The 23,842-nt window shown below is 43.9% G+C and overlaps 2 protein-coding genes across 5 annotated transcripts in view; one reads left to right on the top strand and one right to left on the bottom strand.

Annotated features, from left to right (window-relative positions):
* The window catches only part of SAV1 (salvador family WW domain containing protein 1), a 47,649-nt gene extending 43,149 nt beyond the window's left edge, over positions 1-4,500 (top strand). For both annotated transcript variants that reach the window (XM_073608629.1, XM_073608628.1), the window contains one exon: positions 1,379-4,500. In XM_073608629.1, coding sequence (XP_073464730.1) covers positions 1,379-1,577 — 199 coding nt within the window. In that variant the 3' untranslated portion in view covers positions 1,578-4,500. The remainder of the gene's footprint in view (positions 1-1,378) is intronic.
* Positions 4,501-19,910: 15,410 nt separating this feature from the next.
* Positions 19,911-23,842, bottom strand: part of ATL1 (atlastin GTPase 1) — a 125,861-nt gene continuing 121,929 nt past the window's right edge. Inside the window, exons 13-14 of one of the 3 annotated variants that reach the window (XM_073608625.1) lie at positions 23,500-23,514; positions 19,911-20,614 (exon numbers count right to left, since the gene is read on the bottom strand). In XM_073608625.1, the coding sequence (XP_073464726.1) occupies positions 20,507-20,614; positions 23,500-23,514 (123 nt within the window). In that variant the 3' untranslated portion in view covers positions 19,911-20,506. Of the gene's footprint in view, positions 20,615-20,722; positions 20,759-23,499; positions 23,515-23,842 lie in introns of those variants that run through there. The other 2 variants (XM_073608627.1, XM_073608626.1) reach the window with 2 other exon arrangements.

Raw genomic sequence — 23,842 nt, 5'->3', positions numbered from 1 at the left:
AGTGTTTGAGCCGATTTCCTCCACTCCCCTCCCCTCCTGGCACTATTCCATGTGGCTGTAAAGTCACAATTATTGGTGTCCCCTCTGTTATAGCAAGCTAAACTGTACAGTGTTTTTAAATTATGAAGCTAAATGCTCTTTCACAACACCGCTGTGCTGTCACGTGACCTCCCAGCTGATGTCCATGTGGATTTTCACAACTTATCCTGTGGATAAGTTTTTCGATTTTGCATTTTTTATTTTTGAGTAACGCAGCATCCTGCATTATTACGATTATCAGTTTTTTTGCAGGAACGCAGGTAGATGCTTGCAGCAACTTAAAGTGGTTGTAAATGTTTTTAACAACTATTTTTTTTTTTTTTTTTAACAAACATGCCTACCTGCTCTGTGCATTGTTTTTTTCTGGTGTCCCCCACTGGCGCTCCAGGCCCCTCTTCATCAGGTGCTCCCACAAAAAGCCGCTTTCCATGGGGGTATTTCTACAGGCTCGCGCCCGAGTCCCGCTGCTGCGTCCATTGGATAATGCTTAATACAGCTTTTTTTTTTTTTTTTTTTTTTTTTTTTTTTTCTGAGCTAAAATACAGCCTTTGCACACAGGGACAGTGTAAAAAAAAAAAAATTTTTAATTAAAAAAAAAAAAGCGTAGGTCGCAACCCGCACATGTAAACTGTGTTGGTACCACACATGAGGTATTAAGGCGAATATTAGTGAAAGCAATAATTCTAGCTCTAGACCTCTAGATCTCTGTAACTCTAAACTGGTAACCTGTAAAAAATTTATTTATTTATTTTTTTTTTTTTTAATTCTTTACTTTAGATTTCACATGTACAGAAAAGAGATAATAAAACATACTGTATTTTTGACCATATATCATGTAAAGTAAGAAAAAAATTAAAAAAAACGCTGTACAAGTACCTTCTCTTCAGTCTCACCTAAAAAAAAAAAAAATACATATAATGTTTGGGGGTTCTGCGTAATTTTATAGCAAAAAAAAAATAGATTTTTACATGTAGGAGTGAAGTGCCAGAATTGGCCTGGGTGGGAACTGGTTAAATAGAGGGTGTCAAAACTGGTGATTTTTTTCTATTGCAATGACAGCATGCATATAGAACAAACATTGTTATTGTGTGTCAGTTCTACTGTACGGATCGTTAATTCCATGTAACAGATTTGCTTTTTTTTTTGTTTTTGTGTTTGTTTTTGTGTTTGTTTTTTTGGTGTAATGTATTTAGCCATCAATTTTTAATCGTTTCTTACGCTGACCATTGTTCATAGCTCCAATTCTATTTCTTCAGCTGCGGTATGAGCTTCCCATGCATTATGCAATGCTTCTAAAAAAAAATACTTTTTTTTTTTTTTTCTTTCTTTCTGTTCGCAGATATGACCACATCTTGAAGTGGGAACTCTTCCAGCTGGCAGATCTGGACACATACCAGGGTATGCTCAAGCTGCTTTTTATGAAGGAACTGGAAAGAATAGTTAAACTGTATGAAGCCTACAGACAGGCGCTGATCTCGGAGGTGGAGACGCGGAAACAGAGACAGCAGTGGTACGCTCAACACACCAAGAACTTCTGACGGATCTCTTACCCCCCCACCTTTCCTCAGGACTGGAAAGTCACCCCTTTTGTCACAGAGGGGGGCTGTTGTGCCTTAATGGCCCATTCCGGTATCAAATGTGCTTCTTAACACTACATAAAGGGAACGTCACAGAGGAGGCCCACGTGTCAGTCCAGTGCTGCTGAATATCATGCAATAAGCACACCTGGGGCTCCTTAAGGATGGACTTACCTGAGCCATGAAAGCCTTGGGTATTCAACCCTGCAGCTTCAACCTGTACCCACCCAGGCAGCAATGTTCTCAAACCAGCTAATGTTCATGAGACTGAAGCCATAAAGGTCCTCCAATGGACTCAAACTCTAAAAATTATATTTGCATAGTTACTCCTATGTGCTAATTTTAAGTGCCTGGAATAGCTAAAAATGTTAACTTGAAGTGTATCTAAAACTTCAGGTAAGGGTTAGTACCTTTGCCAGGTTTTTATTCCTTTGCCCCTGCTGGGGGGGGGGGTTACCCTATTTGTCTTAAAGCGGTAGTAAAGTTCACACCACATTATAACAGACTTGCCTATGTCTCCGCTGCCAGGGCCTCCATCTTTCCCCGGTCTTCCTTCCAGGTTTGTGCGCTCCAGCCATTTGAATCCCCGGGCATGCGCACACGGGGTCACTATTGCGAAACACAGCTCTGAATGGATGGCACACAGAGTGTGAATGTGTGAGTGAAATTTCTTACTCTAATCCAGCGGTCTCCAGACCTTTATAAACAAGGTGGGGGCCGGACTGTGACCAGTGGGGAGTAAAAAAAAAAAAAAGTCCTGATGTCAGTGGGAGTTAACGATGCCACATCTTTAGCAATAGGAATAATGCCCCATTATTGGTGTCAGTGGCAGGAATAGTGGCCCATTGTTGGTGACAGTGAAAGGAATTACACTCCTATTGGTGGTTTCAGTGGGAGAAATAGTGCTCTATGGTTGGTGTCAGTGGCAAGAATTATGCCCCAATTGCCAGTGACACTAGGAGGATTATTATAAATAGAAAAGGTCAGATAAAATCAAGCAAAGGGCCACAGTTTGGAGACCACTGTTCTAATCTAACTGCACACTGTGGGCTTTTTACACTGTGCATTGGAAGCTTCAGTACGTTATATAAAGTCCGCCTCAATTCCTGTCTGGTGAACATCCAGCATCTTCTAGTCTTTCTTCCCCAGCCTGAGTGTCCCTGCCTGGCCCTTTTTCATTTATTGGATTTTACTTTTTTCATGGCGGGTCAGCAGCACATGTGGGCGCTACCTTGGATTAGCTTGCCTAGGAATGCCTACTCCTCCAGACTGATATCCACCTATCCAGGCATTTTAATGATATTATTTTTATAACTCCGCCCATGAGCTAGCCCACTGCTTGCAATCAGGGTGACGGCTCTTGATAGGAATACTGAGGCAAGGTGCTGTAATGTTTTCAGGAAGTTATGTACAGCACCCTGCCAGCCCCTACTTCCAGCATCCTGTACAGGTAAGCAGATAAAATCTGACAGAGAGCATGAATGCAACTACCCCAGCCGCAGCTGAAAAGGCTGCTGGACTTTGACAGGGCTCTGTGCATGGAAAACTACAATCAGTGACCCAGGCAGAGCCCCATACAGCCACATTTTTTTTTAAACTGATGACGAAATTAGTTTTCTATTTTAAAAACCACAGAAGTGATCAAATACCACCAAAAGAAAGCTCCTTTTGTGGGGAAAAAAGGACGTCAATTTTGTTTGGGTACAGCGTTGCCTGATTGCGCAATTGTCAGTTAAAGCGATGCAGTGCCGTATCGGAACAATTGGCCTGGTCATTAAGGGGGAAAATCTTCCGGGGCTGAAGTGGTTAAGTCACGATTTATATCACTAGTAAAAAGGCTTGATATTAATTAACTATTTAAATTGATTTTTTTTTTTTAAAGAGCTACTGTCATCTCTGTCCCGCAGCGGCTCCCCTGACCCGCTGTTGACTCACCGACAGTCCCATTCACTTTAATGGGATGGCTGGTGATGGGGCAGTGACACAATAAGGTGAGGGACATGGCAGCAGGTGAGTGGATGGCCGCTAACGCGTGTTGCCATGATGGATCTGAAATGACAGGTGCTCTTTAAATGTAGGGACTTATTCTTGCTGGTAGTTAGAATCTTTAATATTTGCAAACAAAATGAAGGTTTCCTATTTAGAATAATAAGCTGTCAGGTTAGTAAAACAGCGATATTAGAACCGATTCAATCATACAGTTTGTAGTGTAGATTAGATTTGCAAAACAGTGGGATAAAGGAATTTTCCTGAATTTTGTTTCATCTCATGGTTACTGTGAAATTATGTGAATGCATCAATTCAGTGCGTGTTATCTCAGCTTGCAGCTTAGATTCATTAAATGAGTTTTCCAAAAATGTAAATATTGCTCAATATTATTTAAACAGAAAACTATCTTTGATAGATTTTTACTACAAAATCATTTTATTTTAAAAAATCAGATTTAAATAAAAAAAAATCTGATTTTTTTTTTTTTTAATTGGTTTTTATCCATCCTGTATATGAGAGATGCCTGGATAAAATTGCTACCAGATGTTTGTCACACATAAGGTGAGCCTAGGGACACCCTACTGACCATGCCCACTTTTAGCCATCAAAAAATGAGTCACAGACTTTTGGAACAAGAGTCAGAAATGTAAGGTATGAGGATAAAATAAACAGATTTCAGGTAAAAGGCACCAAGATATGCATGCATAGTTAGGAGTGATACCTTGAAAGTCTTGAGAAGCAAAAAAAAAAAAAAAAACTAACAGCGGTGAATGTCTGGAGGTGGAGGCATGATCAATAAGGTGGGTGTTGCGTCATGGTGTATGGCTTGTAGTCTGAGTAAAATAAGCCTCAGAACTTTGCATGCCCTGTAGCCCAACACTCTGCAACCCCAAAATATCTGCATTCTGCATTCTGCACTCCCTGTATCCCCACTACACAGAACTCTGCACCCCCAACATCCTGCAACCCTTGCTTCCTCTTTCTGTTCTTTTAGCACCTGATCTACATTCCTGCTGACTTTTGGCCTCTTTCTCTTCCAAGTGGAGTTTGCCCTGTCCCTTCTGCCTAAAAGTTGCTGCTGATGCACCTGATGCTGATGTGACTATTTGACTTTGCTGGGCTTATTCTGCTGCTTGCTGTCTCTGGTGCCGCTGCTTTCCTTGTTCTTTAGCAGCAGCAAAGCCCATATCCACTGCCCCTTCACCTGGTTTGCACAGCTCAGTGAAGCTGCCCATCCCTAAGCTAGGCTTGAGCCTAGGTTCACACATATGCGATGCGGGAACCAGCGCTGGTTCCCGCGTCACATCTTCCACGCAGGCAGTTCACAGTGCCCTCTGCGAACCGCTGCGGGTGTCAATACAATGTTAATGACACCCCCAGAACGGTTCACAGATCGCAGTGCAAACCATGACCATTGATCAAGTTCTTTCCTCCTACTTTTATACATAGCATTGCCTGTATGTATAATGTATATTATCCCACCATTTACCACTTCTTCAGAGGTCTTAGTGCCTCAATGTTTAGAGCTCCACACTGTCGATTTATAGCAATGTATGTTATTATATAGATATCTGGAGCCGGTCAAATAATTGCTGCTCTGCTACTGGTTAAACGTGATTGGCACTACCACCACCACACATAGAGATGAAGGGAATATGGTATCTAGTATGCCCGATGACCAAAGAAACTGGAGGGCCACTTTATGAGGGGGGATTGTAAACGTGACACAACTCTTGCCTGTGGGGAGGAGACACGGCATATGCTGAGGAATGCGCCCCCCCCTCGGCTTTTCCTACCCTACTTTTTGGAGGGGGGGTGGGCAGAGATGAGGCACCCATGGCGGTAACCCTGGGAGAGGTTAGGTGGGGCCTAATGGAAGATGTCCCCTCCAGAGGACAGACGGGATGTCCCGGAACTGCCTTCCAGCCCGGAAGTTGCTGGAGTTAGGCCGGTGCGGATGTCCCTCGTGGGTACAGCTGTACTAGATTGGTCTGGTGCTTTACCTACCATGTAAGCATTCTCGGTGCTCTGACAGGGGAAGGCTGGGTGCGTCCCCGGCTGTCCTGACAGTCACGTTAGTATGCAGTGGACGGGAGACTAGGGATTTTGTTTATGCTGTTTACGGCACCATTGTTACTGTTAAGAATGTTTGACTGCCGTTTTCTTGGGTATATGCTGGGTTGACTGGGAAAGATTGAGGCCGACCCTGTTGGGCTTCTGTCTACCCCCTCCCCCAATTAGGCTAGTGCACCTCCTCGAGATTTCCCTTGGTGAATGTGCACTATTGCCAATATTTTGCCGCTGTAGGTCAAAGGAGTGCACGGCCCACTAGATCTACCTATTGACTTAAGTCTTACATCTCTCTTTATTCCCCCCTCCCCCTTACTACTTCTGCTCTAACCCTTCCTTGCTGATACCTACCTCCCCCCTTCCCTCCCTACCCTCTCTTAGACCCCCCTTTCCCATCCTGGAATGGACTCTGTTAAGATAATTTCGCTAAATGCCAAGGGACTCTATCCCTGAAAAGAGATGAATACTGTTAAATGATTTAAGGCGGTCACATGCAGATGTGGCGTTTTCGTTCAGGAGACTTATTTCAGAGACGATAAACTTCCCATTCTGAATAATAGGTTTTACCCAGTTAACTACCATTCTACTAACAATCTCGCCAAATCAATTGGCGTATCCATACTACTGTCCAACTGAATGCCTTGGACATGCCAACGTACTCTTGCAGATGATGCAGGTCGTTTTATGTTTATCTCAAAGGGTTAGTTGGGGAAGTTAAAGTTACTTTTGCCACCATTATTTTCAACAGGTACACTCCCTGTTTATCAAACTTGTATGGGCACATGAGACGCCCCCTGCATTCCCAAATGCCAATTAACTCTACCTAAACAGTGCGGAGGCATCGCTCTTCCGGATGTACTGAAATGCTTTCAAGCAATCCACCTAGGTAGACTCATAGATTGGAACCGACATTCTCCGGCAAACTGTGGGTTCAAATTGAACAAGCCCAAACAAATGTTCTTCTGAAGGGAGCACCTTGGTGCAAGGATGACCTACCGCCGGCCCTGAAAACGCACCCCTTAATCGGTCCCACTGTCAATGTATGTTCACAAATATTCACACAGACCCCTCTTTCAACACTGGACTCCCCGCTACTGCCTATTCTTGGAAACCCCCCCGGTTCATCCCTGGCCTTGAAGATCATCATTTTCACAATCTAAGATATAACAACTGTGTTTGGGCATCACACTTCCTGATGTTGGGGAACTGGCCCTCCACCTCTTTAACAGACCCGTCCAGTTCCTTCCATCTTCCATCTGGAGTGCCTTACAATTCCTCCACTTTCTCCATTCTCTACAGAACCCCAGGAACTTTTGTCCACCTTTTGAGGAATACTGCTCAGAAGAGGGTTTACTGTCACAAGTAATCTCGAAAAATGTACAGCCTATTGATTACTCCTATGAAACAGCATGGCTAAATCTTGGATGGCTAAATGGGAAAAGGAATTGAACCGTACATTCTCACCTGGCCAAAGACCAACTATTATTAGGTTCTCATTGAAGTCTTCCATTTGCACAAAAATGCAAGAAACCAATTATAAAATGCTAACACGGTGGTACCACACCCTGCGGATATTGCACAAATTTTACCCAGAAGTAGCTGATTGCTGCTGGAGATGCCAGGAGGAGGGAGCCACGATGCTACACATCTTTTGGTCCTGTCCTAAGCTAGGACCTTTCTGGAGGGAAGTATTATTCAAAAATTCACGGATCACAACATTCCAGATGATCCAGCATTTTTCTTGCTACATGCCACCACTATTCCGGCCAAAAAAATATAACAAATCAATTTTGAGACATCTATTGAATGCCGCTAAATCATGTATCCCTCTCAAATGAAAGGCTACATCACCTCCGACTATCAGCTGCTGGTTGCCAAAGGTGGAGGAGATCAATAAATTTGAAGATCTCACACTCTCAGCACAGCATAAACAAGAAAAATACTCCAAGCTGTGGAGACTATGGAATTTGTTTATCCTCTGAATCTCTCGCCTCATGGCTCGTGACTTTTGAACGGCTATTTCAGGAATGGTAACCTTGCCGCCTTCAACCCAGGATCACCCCCACCTTTTTTTTTTTTTTTTTTCCCCACTTTCCCCCTACATCCCCCCCCCCCTCTATTCTCTCTCCCCTACCCTACACCCTCTCCCCTTACTTCTTTACCCCTTATTGATTTAATCTCTCCTTTTTCCTTGAAAATACGATAATGGAAAATAGTGTAGGTGTTTCCAGGACTTAACACCAGTAATCCAGTCTTTAGGGACAAAATTATATAGTCTAGCCTTATAGAGCATGTACACCGCCATTGTTATGTTACCTTAAATCATCTGAATTTTGTTGGTTATGTTGCTATAAAACTGTACTATACGTAATGATGCTGTCCCACATTGTTTATGTGGTGGCCTGGACTCGCTTTTCGGTGGTCTAAATAAAAATATTTGAAAAAGAAAAAAAAAGATGAAGCCTTGGACTGGTGTGGAGATGTTTTTTTTGGGGATTCAGTGAATACATCATATAATGGCTCTCCCACAATTCTGAACCAATGTCTGTGCGTACAATTCATGTGATATTACCAAAAAACTGGACCGAAGGAATTCTCCCCCCCCCCCCCATACATTAGCAATATCATATTTATTATATCATCATGTGACTGAAATGTAGTGTGTACTCTAATGCAATAATTACTATGCAGACGTTTTTGTTTTTTTTTTTGTTTGTTTTTTTTGTAGCAAATGTTAGCAAAAAAATAGAAAGTTTGTGTGTTATTTTTGTATCTACGCCTCTTTGTTCTTGAGTAAATACTTGTGATAATGTGACTATTAAAGCTCACTAAAATAAAAGTCAAATGAATTAATTTGCATTATTTCATGCATTTATTTTATTAGTAAAATTATAGATGTGAATTTTATATTAATGGTTCACCTCTTTTGTGTATATTATAATAATAGAGACCGTTCCATTCCAACTTTGATGCTTATAAATAAAGTTTGTTCATTGTTTAGCAATGGAGAAATACTTAATCAAGTCTGGAACTCTGAAAGAGAAATTGTTAAATGAAAAGCAAGGAAGCAAGCGAAAGTACAAAGAAGATTACAATTGCTTCAATCTGATTTGCTCTCGAAAGCAGGCACATACTTCACATTAAATTAAAAATTAAATATATATGTAAAAATAACGGAAAACTGTATACTCACCTTTCTTTGTAATAGTCAATAGTGTAAGTATGCATCATGAATTTTCCAAATTTTACTGTAGTGAGCTGAGCCGGGTTCACCTAGTAAAGTGTAATGAAGGTGTCCTTGGAGGACCGTATTGCTGACTTGCAAATCGCCTCGGGAGACACTCTTGTGAAGAGTAAGCTCTTTTAATTGGCAATTGTTAACAATCTAGAAGGTGACTGTACATGTTCATGCTGACTGACCCTGACTGACCAAGCAAAGATTTTAGCTTTCCGGAATGAAAAGGTAGCTACCATTCAGGCCATCGACATCCAGGGGATCTGGTTCTCTCGCTTCACCAAGAAAAACAGTAAATTGACTTCCTGTTTAAAGTGGAAGGAGAAAGACACCTTATGAATAAAAGCAGTCTGGGGTTTTTAGGACTATTCTGTCCGGGTAAAACATTAGGTAAGGCTTCTTGAGTACAAAGCCTGCAGCTCTGACACCCTTTTCACAGAGATTCACCAGAAATACGGTCCTTGGGGTTAGATTGCAAAGTGTAACCATTCCTGTAGGATAGAAATGAGGCCTTAAAAGAGCTGAGGACCATAAGCAAGTCTCACATAGGGAACAGTGGTTTTCTGGCAGGTCTATAACTGCAAGCCCGAAGAAGAATTTGCAAGAATTGCATCACTAAAGGGTTAAGGGTTCCTTAAACCCCTGTAAGTGCAGACAAGGCTGAACTTTGAACTTTAAAGATAATTGAACCTAGGCCCCTGTCCAGCCCCAGTTGTAAGAACTGCAGAACCTTGGCTGTTTGGGGTGATATAGGACTCCAGGCTTGTGCTGCATGAGATCTGCACAATTTAACCATATTCTTTGGTCAGTCTTATTCATGGAGACCTCTCTGGCTTGACACAAGGTAGCCACTACCAGCAGTGAGCACCCTTGACTTGATAGCTTCGGCCGTTCAACTTCCATGCCATCAAAACTAGTCTCTTAGAGCTGGATGGCAAAACTGGCCAGGAGAGAGCAGATCCGTCATCACTGGCAGAGGCAGTGGTGACTCAATGCGCAACTGTAGGAGAGACAGACACTAGAGCCTCCTAAGGCAAAATGGTATAATTGTAATTATTGATACAGGACGTTCCACTGACCGCCTAAGAATTCTACCCTTCGACTGCTGTCTAGGCACAGTACAACTCTTGCTCCTGTTATAAAAGGAGTGAATGACAGAAGGGCTTTGAACACTGCTCTCAGTTCAAGAGCATTCAATACTATGCCTCGTAAGCTTAACACCCATGACCTTGACCAGCCTGCTCTTTGAAATGCGTCACCCAACCTTCTGGCTGGGGTCTGTGTGATATTGTTCCATTCGAAAACCACAATTGTTCAGTTACAAAGAACCAAGGATACTCAGGCACTGTTCTGCTAGAAGAGACTTTGCTCCCAAAGCACCTTTGACTTTATAAGATAATGGATCTTCCCTTGTGGTAGTTTTACTGAATTTTTCTGTGTATCCAAAAATGCCCCCAAGAACCTCATTCTTTGGGCTGGGCAGCGGAAGCTTTTCTTCCCATTAATTAGCTATCACAATTTTGTAGATTGTATAGCAGAGCATCCTGATGCTGGATAAGCATCTCCTAATTGCTGGCTATAAGAAGCATGCTGTCCAAGTAGTGGTGTAATCTCATACCCGTCGCTATTGCAGACAGAAGGACCTTTGTGAATGTCCTGGGGGAGGCACTGAAACTGGTAGCGGTATTGAAATGCAGGATGGATTGGGACAAGTAAGTAGGTGTCTGATAATAGAGCATCCAATCTCCCAGCTTTATCAATAAATTTGATTAGAGGTTCTCTATCTTGCATGACTCCAACTTTCTGTGCTTATTGAGTTTTTTCAAGTTTAGCACTGGGCACAGATTGCCTGATTTTGATTTATTTATTGATATGTATATATGTTTTTTTGTTTTTTGTTTTTATACTAGGAACAGAGGTGAACCAAATTCTCATCTCCTCTGGGCACTTGTAACCTTCACGATTGCTCGTTTTTTTAATTTAATTTCACTACAAACTGGACCAGAATTTTTTATTTTTCCATCAAATCTGGTTGCCTGGCTGGCTGGAAGAGATCGGAAGGTGGACATCCCTTAAACTTCCACCAATGTCAAACCAATATAGCTGATATGGCCCACTGATCCTGAATATTTTCCATCCAGGTGTGTGCGCAAAGCTTCACACAGGCATCCCCTAGATGAGCACACCCTTAAAGGAACTTCTGCTGTTCTCCCAAGACAGATGCCTTAGATTTTAAAGGCTTTAACAAAGAAGATTGGGTACTTCTCCAGTTCCTTTCCTAATCTTGACCCGGTCCATAGGATTTTGCCACCTGGGAGTTCCCACTTGTATGCTGGACCTTTCTGATTTTTCTGTTTTTTGTCAGATGAAGTCCACCCTCACCTGCCAGTGGTCACCGTTGAGATAGCTGTATCCTGTCTACTTCCAAATAGATTGGATCTGTTTTCTGGTATTTTGTACCAGTTTTATCTTAAGGTGGGAACCACCGACCATGGCTTCAGCCATAATGCCCTCCTTGCCTTGACTGCAGGGAACATCACTCTTGAAAAACATCAATTGACATCTGCTGACACATCCGCCACAGAGTCTCCTGAAAATTTCAGCTCTTACAAAGCTGTTACCACCTTGTCTCTCTTCACTTCCTCCAGAAGAGCTTCTCTAAAGGGTGACTCCAGTTTCCTTTTCAATCTGCAGGGCTGTAATTTTCTGTAAAATACAATGCAATATGGCTATCTGGAGGTGTTTTGTACACATAATTTTCTGACGCCAACATGGCAGCATACTAGTGATAGAGCTCCGCCTCTTGACCACTCCCTCAGGACCAGTGAATAGCATAAAAAAAGGGCTAGTTAGCCGCCACCCCATTCTTCTTTATTTTCCTCATACCTCCACGCACCAGTGAAGAGTAAGCAGTTCTATGTCCTCACCTCTGCCTCAGTGCAGTAGCCGTCTGGGTTTAGCCTCTCCCAGTACGAAGTCCCAGCGCTCAGGCTGCTAAATGCGCTATAGCCTGAGAGTTCTTCTGTGAGTCTTATTGGGGCCCCTGCAGTGTTTCCTCTTTAGGAACAAAATCTGCCTTTAAATATCGACTGTAGTGCTTGTGGAAAATGGAGGGGCCATCTTTGCTTTTTTTTTTCTCTCTCTCTCTCTCTTGGCCCCCTGTGCCATGCAAGATCTCCTTTACCTTTTGCCTATCTCTCCCTTTATATCTTTCCCTGCCTTTGCCATTTGTTTTCTCTTTAATCCAGCAGTGACTCATTCCCATTTACATTACCCTGCCTAGCGGGGACTCTGTTCCTTTTTGGCCCTCTTAGAGCTCTTTAAGATGGAGTCCATTCAAATAGTACAAAAAGATGGCTGGATGCTACTGCCGGATCGTCAGGATTCCTATCCTCACATCCCAAATTTTTTTTCCTTCTTTCGTTTTTCTTCCAAAATAAGTAAGTTTGGCGATCGGTTAGACACATCTCTACTTTAACGGCCTAACTTTTGGCCTATAAATATCTCTGAGAATGTTTGCAAGGGTCTCATTGCCGTGTCAGCTCCACTCAGTTAACAGGTTTGCCACTATATGAACGTCATTCTTCTGTCCAGAGGACTGGAACAATTGCTGTCGCACCAAGAGGTCCTCATATATACCCTGCAGAGATATGGCTGGGTTATCAGCTTCCAAAGAAAAAAAAAAAAGGGGGGGGGAGCAAAGCCAACTTTCTCCAACCCAACGGTTGGTGTACCTGGGGGTGCTCTGCTAGTTCCTCTGTTTTGCTTCCATCAGATGAAGTGGTGACAGTCAGGAACAGAATTCTGAGGATAGATACTTCCGCTTGTTTTATGGCTTCTTAGTGCCTCAGTCACCTGGGTACAACGTCATCATGCCTACCAATGATTCCTTGGGCGCATGGGCACCTGCGCAAGTTTCAGCTAGGATTCTTAGTGCAAGGGAGGAAACAGGATCTATCACAGTTAATAACAGTTTTACTCAGTATGAGTAGTGATCTGCGTGATGGAAAGACCTTGAGGAAGTCGCGGCCTGTTAAAACCGTTAGACTGGATAATTGTTACGAATCATGTCTGCAAGACAGCCTGGAAGGTGCACTGCGAGGGACTGTCGGTCAAGGCAAGCAGAGATTCCCAGCCAAGGAGAGTAGTCTCGAATGCACTGAAAGTTCAACCTTTTGTCATTCCAACTGGAAATCATCAAGGAAAAAAGGTTACTGCGTGGACTCTAGCAGGCTTGGTTGAGCATACAGGACAAGGGGTCGCGAGCCTCTGTCAGCGGCGAATTCTACCAGAGCGGTTGCAGCCTCATAGGCAGCACATTCAAGGGCATTTATGGTGTCCATCTGTAGAGGTATCATGGTCATCCCAGCATACCTGCTCAAACTTTACGTAGTAGACCCGGGTGCCTTGTCATCAGGGGACTTTGTAAGAAGGACTATTTGGTCCTCTGTCCCATCCTAATTAGAGGATTGGTTTGGCAAGTAGATCTCACCCTGTCAGCTAGTTATTTATCACTAGTATGCTGCCATGTTGGCATCAGGAAAACTCCTTGGCTCCTCAACTCCTTGGCCGATTCTTTAATCAAGGCCACTAATTTCCAGACATCCCCTTCTTTGTCAGTTGTTGATTCCTTGTCAGGCAATGACTTTCCACCACAAACGCAGCAACTATTAGGGCTCGTAACCTGTGGGGTTTGTAAGCGGAAAGCAATAATAATGAGAACCAAGATGATTACCTTGATCAACGTTTCCTGGATGTCTGCGCCTAAATGGCAACCTTTCTGGCTTTTAGAATGCTCCCTCCATCTTGAGGTCCTTGCAGGGCTGTATACCTGCTTGCTCCAGGCAGACTTGACATATTAACTTGTCAGGCAATGACTTTCCACCAGAAATGCAGCAACTATTAGGGCTGGTAACCTGTGATATTTATAAACGGGGAGCAATGATAATGAAAGGTGAGATGATGACCTTGATCAACATTGCCTGGATGTCTGCTCTTAGATGGCGACTTGACTTGACCTTTAGAGGGTTCCCTCCATCTTGAGGTCTTTACAGGACTGTAGATATTGGCTCTCTTTTTCTCAATATCTTCACTACATACCTAATCCCTTTACCTTAAAAGGAATGGGTGGTCTGACTGGGCAGCGTTCCCCATAGAAACAGAGCAAAGCAGCAGACTAAAATAAAAAACAGCATGACACAGTGATCCCAGAGCAAGCATTGAGAAGGAGATATGAAGAGCCCAGGTGAATGCTATAAAGAGCACAGTGATCCCAGAGCAACACTAAGAAGGAGATAGGAAAAGCCCAGGTAAATGCCATAAAAAGGGAAAACATACCTGCAAACAGTAACCACATAAGCATCCAGCATGCAAGAGAAGAGAACTCCACCATGTGTTGCCCAAAAAATGCCAAAATATCATTTAAAACTGTCACATTTTGCCATTAGTGAGGATATCAGTGCCTGAGCATGCTCAGATCACCATCTTGGAAAAGGGTTTGCCAGGAAACAGAGGCCACATTGCTTCCTGCCTTTCATACTCAGAGTGTACTTGCACTACTGCAGCCATCTTGGAAATGGTAAACGCCAACAAAACAGAATAGAAGTGAAAAGTATATGGAAAGCAAAGGAAAACGCTGTCAGTTACGCCAAAGCTTGTTTAAAGCTTACTTTGACAGGCCTGCACCACCAGAATGGGGCTTCAACCATATAGCCCATGTAGAGGCTGTACAGGATGGACTTCCGCCCAGGAGAGGCTGAACTATGCCCCCCAGACCACCAGAATGGGGCTCCAACCATATAGCTCATTTAAAGGAGAAGTCCAGCCAAAGCTCGTGTGGCTAGGCTTCTCCTATGGATCACAGGAGTGCAATTCGTTTTGCACTCCTGTGACTCGAGTAGGCTGAAGTCCGCTCTCTGCTGACGTCACAAAAATCAGTTCAGGCACCGCGTCATCTCGAGAATAAAGTCTGGACTGGTACCCCTCTCAGCCTCTGTAGTCCAGAGATGGGCCGTACTGGCCTGACCGCTTTCACCGATCCCTGTTGGCTGCGTCAAAGACTGGTTGCTAATGCAATCCAGTCTCTGACGCAACCGACAGGGATCAGTGAAACCGGTCAGGCCAGTATGGCCCATCTCTGGACTACATGTTTTCGACCCATACATGGTTCTGCAAGGTTGTTGCTTTCAAAGACAAGGGAGAAATATATCCCCGGACCCTGTACCTGTGGACTGAATCACAAGCTGATAAGTATCAATATATTTACCACTCTTTGGGAAGGACTATCATTTTCTGGAAAGGATTACCTCTTGCTGTTTCATTTGGGGTTTGAGAGTGAGTCTGTATACAGTGAGAGGGAGGCCAAGGAGGACTATGTTTCTATGGTTCCAGCGGGCCACACAGTACCTTATCAATCACCCAAAGTTATCACTATTCCATTTGCATACCTCCTCTTGACCACTGTTTCCCAGTAAAGCTCCCTCACTTCATTACAGCCACCTTCTATCGTAATACAATCATCCACTTGTCCACATTTCTTCAATGCAGTTCAGGAGAACTATTGATATAATCTCATAGCTTTTACTTCATGGTATGACCACATCTATCCTCCCTTTTTGGAATAACAGTTTTAGCTTGATTCAACATTTGGGTCACTTTTCATAGGTCGTTTAGGCTTGGGAATATCATCCCAGCTGTATTACAGCATTCTCAGTGCTTCTACAACTTGGGTGGATTTGCACCACCTGTCCAGAGATGGTCCTTTTGTTTTTATAGCTTTTGATGCTAATATATGTATGATGTTTTTTAATGTCTTTTTCTTACCTTTGATATAAAAAAATCTTTTTGGCTAATCATGTTTTTATGGTGAGTGAAGTTCCATAGATATGTGCTACCACAGGGTTGGTTGAGCTAACACAGGTTTTTATTTCAAGTTTGCTATTGTTTAGAGGTCACTGTTACGCAGTGAGAGTCCACCAAAAACATTCGATCTTTTCAGTTTTGGATAGCGAATAGTAGATTAGAATCATTGTTGGTTTATACTGCTATCTAAGTGCTCCATTAAAAAACTTTCCCCTTACAGTAACAATGGGACACTGGAGTAGTCACCCAACATTCCATATCATTGGGAGGAATGGTGCCTCATTGTTGCCAACAGTGGGATGATCAGTGCCCTATGATTGGTATCAGTGGGAAAAAAGAGTGCCAATCATTGCTGTCAATAGGAGTAACAGTGCCCCCCATCGCTGGTACCATTGAAAAGAATAGTGCCCTATACCTGGTGCCAGTTGGAATTGGAAAGTCTCCAGTGTTTGGTATTTAGTGGTCACTTACATTTGTCTATGATCCATGTTCCACAATGCTCTTCTTCATTACAGCTGAAACTATGCAGGTGTTCCGTCAGTTTAGGCGACCCGTCAGATTTTGTAACGGAAGTGACGCTCTGTCACGCCCATCTTGGTACACCTGCACTCGCCCACACTAAGCCTACAGTCTAAAGTCGCCTAGTGGACATCTTTTTACACCCACCGAAATCTTGCATTTCACACTTATTTTTACCACTAAACTTGAGCTTATATCGTCAAATACAGTATTTAGAAGTCCGTGACACCGTTTTGATGTTGAATTTTAAAAGCAGTGGCAAGCCTGCTGATCTCACACGTTTGTTATTTCTGTGACAGAAGAATGCTGCTTATAAAATTCATCATCAAAACAGTGTCACAGACTTCTAAATACTGTATTTCACGATATAAGCTCAGTTTAGTGTTAAAAATAAGTGTGAAATGCAAGACATCCGTGAGTGTAACAAGATGTCTGCTTGGCGACTTCAGACTGTAGGCTTACTGCGGCTGTGGGCGGGGTGTACCAAGATGGCCATGATGGAACGTCACTTCCTTTACAAGTTTTGACGGGTTGCCTAATCTGATGGAACACTGGCATCATTGGGGATGAGATAACTCCCTACAGTGCTGGCTAAGGTACAATTCCAAGTGCCAGTGTTCATTCAGAATAGGCGACCCGTCAGATTAGGTAACACTTATTTAACAAATAAAGTGAGCGTATATAAATTAATATAGTATATTGAGATCTGTCATGCTGTTTTTATGTTACATTTTCAAAGCGTAAAGGTTTGGCGCTGACCAGTGCGGGGTGTACCAAGATGGCCTCTGCCACCTTCCTACTCCTGGCGTCCAGCTTCTTTCAAAATGTAACATTCAAAACAGCATCACAGATGTCAACATACTATATTTATTTATAGCCACTCAGTTTATTGCTAAAATGACTGTGAAATTTAATACGTAGCTGGGTGTAGTAATATGTCCGCTGCCGCCTTCTGACTGCAGGTGTTCTGCCACATTAGCAAACCTGCTACGCATGCGCAGTAAGTTTACAGGTGACAGTACGTCACTTCCGTTACCTAATCTAATGGGTCACCTATTCTGACGGAACACCGGAACACTCTGTATATAGGGATACCGGTGTGCAGACAGTTCTCATTGGCTTCTCATTTCAGGGGCTAAGTTGTCCATTCCAGTTTCCTTATCCTTATAATGGTTGTTAACCCTTACTTATACCCAGTGAAGTGACTGGCCTAGGATCATACACAGAGATGAAACAAATCCTCCAACATCATAAGTTGTACCTGTTTATCTTCATTCTTCTCGTCTCTACATCCGTTCAAAATCTATACTTTATACCGCTTGTATGAGCTTTCAGAAAGCACGGGGTGGGGAGCTGAAGTTACACTCTGCAGAATTCAGTAAGACCTGATTGGAGGGAAGGGCACACCCCCTTTACACTGGAACAGAGCTGAGGCTGTCAATCACAAACTGTGTGCTGGAGCTCCCTCCCCAGTCACCTTTTTTCTCTTGGTGTTAGAATAACCTGTCAGAAGTGACTCATGAAGATAGCAGAAGAACATGGCAGCTTGGCACTTACCCTACGTTCACACCTATGCGTTTTTTCGGTGTGTTTTGCAGAAACACACTATAGATGTAGTTCTGTGCGTTTTGCGGCACTGCATTTTTTTTGGATAGGGTCAGGAACTTTTTTTCCCTGCAGCAGATTGCTTTTTGCGTGTAATAGACTTCAATGGATCCACACCAAAAACGCAAGTGTGTTTTTGATGCTTTTTTTTTTTTATTTAACACACTGTGTATAGCTGGTTGCTAAGAAGCGGGCCGGGAAGCCAGCTGCTGTGTCCTTAACAACCGATGAGTCATCAGCTGTCCGCGGAGAATGCTGAGCTGCTGATGTCACAGGGCGGCAGTGTCACCAGGTGACGTCGCTGAGTGCCCCCGCCTTTACCTATCTAAGAACTGTCAGATAAAGGAGCGGGCAGTCTGCGGTTAGCCTTCATCACTGGCGGAGCTTTTTTTTTGGGTCCAGCACGTGGCGTGATTGACTCCACACTCACTTACATAGGGGGGGGGCGGGTTCTGGGGGCCCCCTTGTTAAAGGCTTTCAGATTCCGATAAGCCCCCTGCCCGCAGACCCCCACAACCACCGCCCAGGGTTGTGGGGAAGAGGCCCTTGTCCCCATCAACATGGGGACAAGGTGCTTTGGGGTGGGGGGTGGCAGAGTCCCCCCTGTCCCAAAGCACCCCCCCCCATGTTGAGGGCATCAGCCTGGTATAGTTTGGGGGGGGGGGGGGGGCGTTTGCTCGTCCCATCCCTTTCCTGACCTGCTGGGCTGTATGCTCGGATAAAGGCCTGGTATGGATTTGGGGGACCCCACACCGTTTTTTCCCTGATTTTTTTCTTTTTTTTTGCTTGCAATTCCTTTTTTTACATTCAGCTGTCAGCCCGCTGACAGCTGATGACTCATCGGTTGTTAAGGATGCGGCGGCCGGCTTCCCGGCCCACTCCTTAGCAACCAGCTATACACATTGTGCTTAAAAAGAAAAAAGAAAAACGCAAAATGCATGAAAACTGCATGCACAAACGCCTCAAAAACACGGGTTTAAAAATGCAAAACGCACCTGAAAACTGCATCAACCGCAACCGCATAGATGTGAACCTAGTGTTAGTGCTCTGGATTGAGACAATTAAACACTATAGAGGGATATGCTTTGTTCATATTACATGTCTGAGATTTATAACCACCTCAAGTGTGTCTTGCTCTCTCAATCAGCTCATCCCCCACAATTATTACCTTTTGTTCCACTTGACCCTCCCTTCTAGATTGTAAGCTCTAACGAGCAGGGCCCTCTGATCCCTCCTGTATTGATTCATATTGTAACTATACTGTCTGCCCCCATGTTGTTTTGCGCTGCGTAAACTGTTGGCACTATATAAATCCTGTATAATAATAATACAATCTTTATCTCTATTATGAAATATGCTGATAGGAGGAGACAACAAAGTGAGCGGATTGATGATCTCATCTCTCTGCTGTTGCTTTTCACTGTCCAATCAGCAGCCTGGTCAGAGAAGACAGCACTGAATTCCCTCTATAGTCTATAACTTTAACAGAGCAAACAATGGCATCTGCATAGTTCTGTGTGATAGAGCTGTGTAAAGCCCAGTCCACCTGTGTGCAGTGTGTTTTTTATGCACGTTTTAAAAATGTTTTTAACTTTATTATAACATGTATTTAGATGAGAGCGCACCAAAAATGCAGCATTCAGGACTTTGATGCACTTTCATCAAAACACACATTCTAATAGAGTATAATGGCTGCGGAGCTAAAAACATTTGTAAAATGTGCATAACAGCGTGCTGCACCAAAAAAGCACCGCACACATGTGAACTGGCCCTAAATCCCAGGACTGGATGGAGAGTAATTTGACAGGTAAAACAGCACCCTTATACAGTAAGTATTTTAAATGTGTATTTATAGGTTTTTCAGGAGTTCAACTAATGACTGGCAACCATGGGTTAGTGCATAAGCTCTTACCCTTTTTTATTCACTCAAGGAAGCGTCATTCGACTGCAGCACAGATTACACCCAGGCTGTCTGCCAATCGCATCATTAACATTCTCAAAAATCCTCTTTAACATTCTTTTCTAAAAAGTTCTTTGTGAAACAATATTTATTACCAGGATGTACATTAACGACAAAAATATACAATGTAATCAATATGAGTGTACAGGCAGCAATAAAGCTTGAAGTAGTGAAGAGCACTGGCCAATGTTTTTGCACACCAGGTGATGTAAACAGGATGCGATGTGGAACACTGTCCATTTTGTGCTCCTATTAAAGACAACATGAGCTATGTGAGGAAAGGTGAGTAACATCTCTTCCAGGTAAAAACTGACTGGATGTAAAATAAATGACAAGACTGACAGTGAAGTTAGTATATGACCATACATTGGTTTCAAAATAAATTAGCAAAAGCCATTGTATGTTTACTTTCCTGGTCCGCGGTTGCCTGCCGGTTCCACGTCTTGAGTCCCCAGGAAGCAGGCCCTGAACAATATGGCAGACATGCCAAGACTCCTTACCAGTAGACCAGAGCCTTCCCCAGAAGATAAGGTCTTGACCACCTGTGAATTTTACGAGTCAGTGGATACTGAAGTTCATGCAGCTTTTGTCAGTGAGAGTTGCCAATGTCCTCCAGGCCTGGACGGTGCAGGCTGCTGAATCTCAACCTGGCTAGATGTTCTTGTCGTGTTCTTCAGCCACCTCGTGTTGTGGAGCGGGGAAGGCGTGGTGATATAAGTGTCTGTGGGTGGCAGCAGCACTGTAGAGCTTGTACAGAGCCTAAAAAAGACCACCAAAGTCACCAAGAATGGTCTATCAGAGTCTTCCTTTTGTTTTATATGGTTCACTCGAAAACTGTTGACACGGCATCTTTGTCCCCTAAAGCAGGGGGTCACCAAACTTTCAGACTTTGGGGGAGGCAGGCTGTGGCAAGTGGGGGCAGAAAATTTACTTGTGTCAGTGGGAGCAAACAACGCCCTATCTTTGGTATTGGGGAAAGAATAGTGCCCCATTGTTGCTGACAGTGGGACAAATTGTGCCCCGTCATTGGTGTCTGTGAGAGAAATAGTGCCCCATCATTAGTGTCATTGGGAGGAATTGTGCCTCATTGTTGGTGTCAGTGGAAGGAATTGTTCCCCATTGTTGGTGTCAGTGGAAGGAATTGTTCCCCATTGTTGGTGTCAGTGGGAAGAACTGTACCCCATTGTTGGGGTCAGTGGGAGGAATAGCGTTCCATCATTGGTCTGATTGGGAAGAATTGTGCTCCATCATTGGTGTCAGTGGGAGAAATAGTACCCCATCATTGGTGTCAATGGGAGAAATAGTGCCCCATTGTTTGTATCTGTGTTGGAATAGTACCCCATCATTGGTGTCTGTGGCAGGAATAATGCTCCATCATTGGTGTCTGTGGCAGGAATAGTGTCCTATGGTTGGTGTCAGTGGGAGGAATAGTGCCCCATCATTGGTCTGATTGGCAGGAATTGGGCACATACCTGTCCATGGATCTAGCACTATCCCAACCCGGGGCGGTTCTTTGCCGGTCTTCAGGTCCCTGGCGCCAGCATGTTTACTGTGGGAATCCGGCTGTGACTCCTTGTGGCTTCACAGCCGGCTTTCCACTGTGCATGCATGAGTTGCTCTGCGCTGTGTGAATGGTCCCGCAGCCTCCTGGGACTTGCGATGTGCCCCAAGAGGTTGCGGGTAGGGAGAGGTAGAACCTAAGGTGAAATCGCCTATTGGCAGTTTTTTTGGGGGGGAGAGCGGGTACCTTGTTTTGAAAACTTCCAATAATGTTTGAGGGGGGAGTATTATTAAAAGCAAAACTTTAGGGTGAAGTTCACTTTAAAGTGGTTCTAAAGGCTGAAGGTCTTTCTATGCATGATGCAGGTAAAAATCCTTCAGTCTGCAGCTCTCAGCCCCCCCCCCCCCTCCTCATACTAACCTAAGCACGATCCCGAACCAGCGATATGCTCAAGAGCAGATGCCCTTCTGGGTCTCTCCCTCCTCATTGGCTGAGATACAGCAGCAGAAGCCATTAACTGCCGCTGCTGTCAATCAAGCCAGTGAGAGGGACTGGTAGGGGGGGGGGGGGGGTCGGGAGCAAGAACACACAAGTGCCCCAGAGCAAGAAGCTTGCTATGGGGGCAGTCAGCAGGAGGGAGGGGCCAGGAGTGCTGGTAGGGGACCTGAGAAGAGGAGGATCTGGGCTGATCTGTGCAACCATTGCACAGAGCAGGTAAGTATGGCAGGTTTGGTAAGCTCCTATATATTACATTTTGCTTTGGGTTTAGATACACTAAGCCTTTCTATCATTGTATTAGTTGATTCTTTTGTTGTACACAAATGCCTCAATCCTTCCATTTACACACATTGCTTCATGACTATCACATGCAGCGCCTCTCCCTCAGCATACACAGAAACTTTCATTCTTAGCATCCTGCGAGGGTGTGAACTGTGTGGACTGGCTTAAATCGAAATTAAACCCTCCTATCCTTTACAGCCAAGGAAGCTGCTTCTGTTTGATCTGCAACTGCCATGGCGCTGCACATGTGATCAGTTATGACACCAGCCATATGATGGTTTGACAGTTTAGTTGAGGACACAACCAAATGTGACAGTTAGCAACCCCAGCATTCCAGGAATGTAACTGTCTTTTCAAACCGTTAAATCGATGGGTATAGTTCCACTTTATGATTTACTGCTACTCAAAAGCTCTGGGCTTCAGCAAGTTGGCAGCCCCCAGCAAGAAGAAACAGGAGCAATGCTGGAGGAATTTTACAGCACACACTAATTTTTGTAGCATAATTATTAATGTGGAATGTATGTTCCTTGCTAAATAATGTTATGCTTTTATCAAGTTGTTATGGGTAAAGTTCCACTATAAATCAATGGGTTTATTTCAGCTTTAAAGTGTAAGTCCAGCCTACTGTAAACTAAGCTTAAATCCCCCCCCCCTTTCTAAGCACTATTCTATCCACCCTGTGAAAGGAATGAGAGCAATCTGATCCAGTCCAGTCACATGGTCAACTGTCAGCAGTCGTCTTCAGTGTAGAGGAGGGACACCCGACAATAGATGCCCCATAGTATGCCTATGGGTGAGAGCCTAGGCTCTGCAGCCATTGTCACTGATCTCTCTTCTTCACTGAAGATGGCCGCTGGGAAGATCATATGAATGGACCAGATCGCTCTCAGAATCGTTAAGTATACACATCTTCCTTTTACAGGGTAGATAGAATAGGTACATCAAATGAAAAAGATGCTACCCAACCAGCCACCATAACATTAGGATCAAGATCCTGACCCTACGACTAAACCCAGGTGGGCAGGGCGAAACGCATCAGGGGCATGGCCTTTTGGCGGAGACATGCAGGCTGAAGCCAATCTTGATTCTCATGTTATAGTGGCTGATTGGGAGAGCGGCGTCTTCTTCATTTGATGTATGTAACGCTCTAGATGGGCATTTTGGTAGCCTTCACCCATCTTCCTGTGGATCTTGGGAATGTAATTCCCAGCTTGGAGCGGCGTTCAAAGTCTAGACTAAGGTTGTAGCTAGAATAGAGTTTAGACAGGGGTGGGTGGGAGCTGATTTAAGCTTAGTTAGGAATAGGCAGGCCTGTATCTGTCTTTTATTTACATGTACAAGTTGATGGAAATAAACCACCTACCTCATTGGTGCTCCCCTTTGTCAGAAGCAGTTCAAAAGAAAAAGAAATATCAGGTTAGTGTCCATTTTCCCAACATCAAATTAATCAATGAATCAGTCCTTTGAAATGCCAGTACACAGCACAGATGGGGTGCCTTAATATTTTGGGTTAATATTGATAACCGGAGAGTTGAGGGCTAAGTCCACCTTTCTGTCCATGTTTTATGTTACACCAATTTAGGTTGTAACATGACACACGGTCCTAGTACATAAATACCCCCCCCCCCACCTTACTAAATCTGGGGGGCCCTGTTGTGTCTCTGGGACAGGAAGTAAAGGAAAATCTCCCCAATGGGACACATTCC

This window comes from Aquarana catesbeiana, linkage group LG13 (genome assembly GCF_042186555.1).
Source record: "Aquarana catesbeiana isolate 2022-GZ linkage group LG13, ASM4218655v1, whole genome shotgun sequence".
NCBI lineage: Eukaryota > Metazoa > Chordata > Amphibia > Anura > Ranidae > Aquarana > Aquarana catesbeiana.
This window is presented reverse-complemented; position numbering and strand designations above follow the sequence as displayed.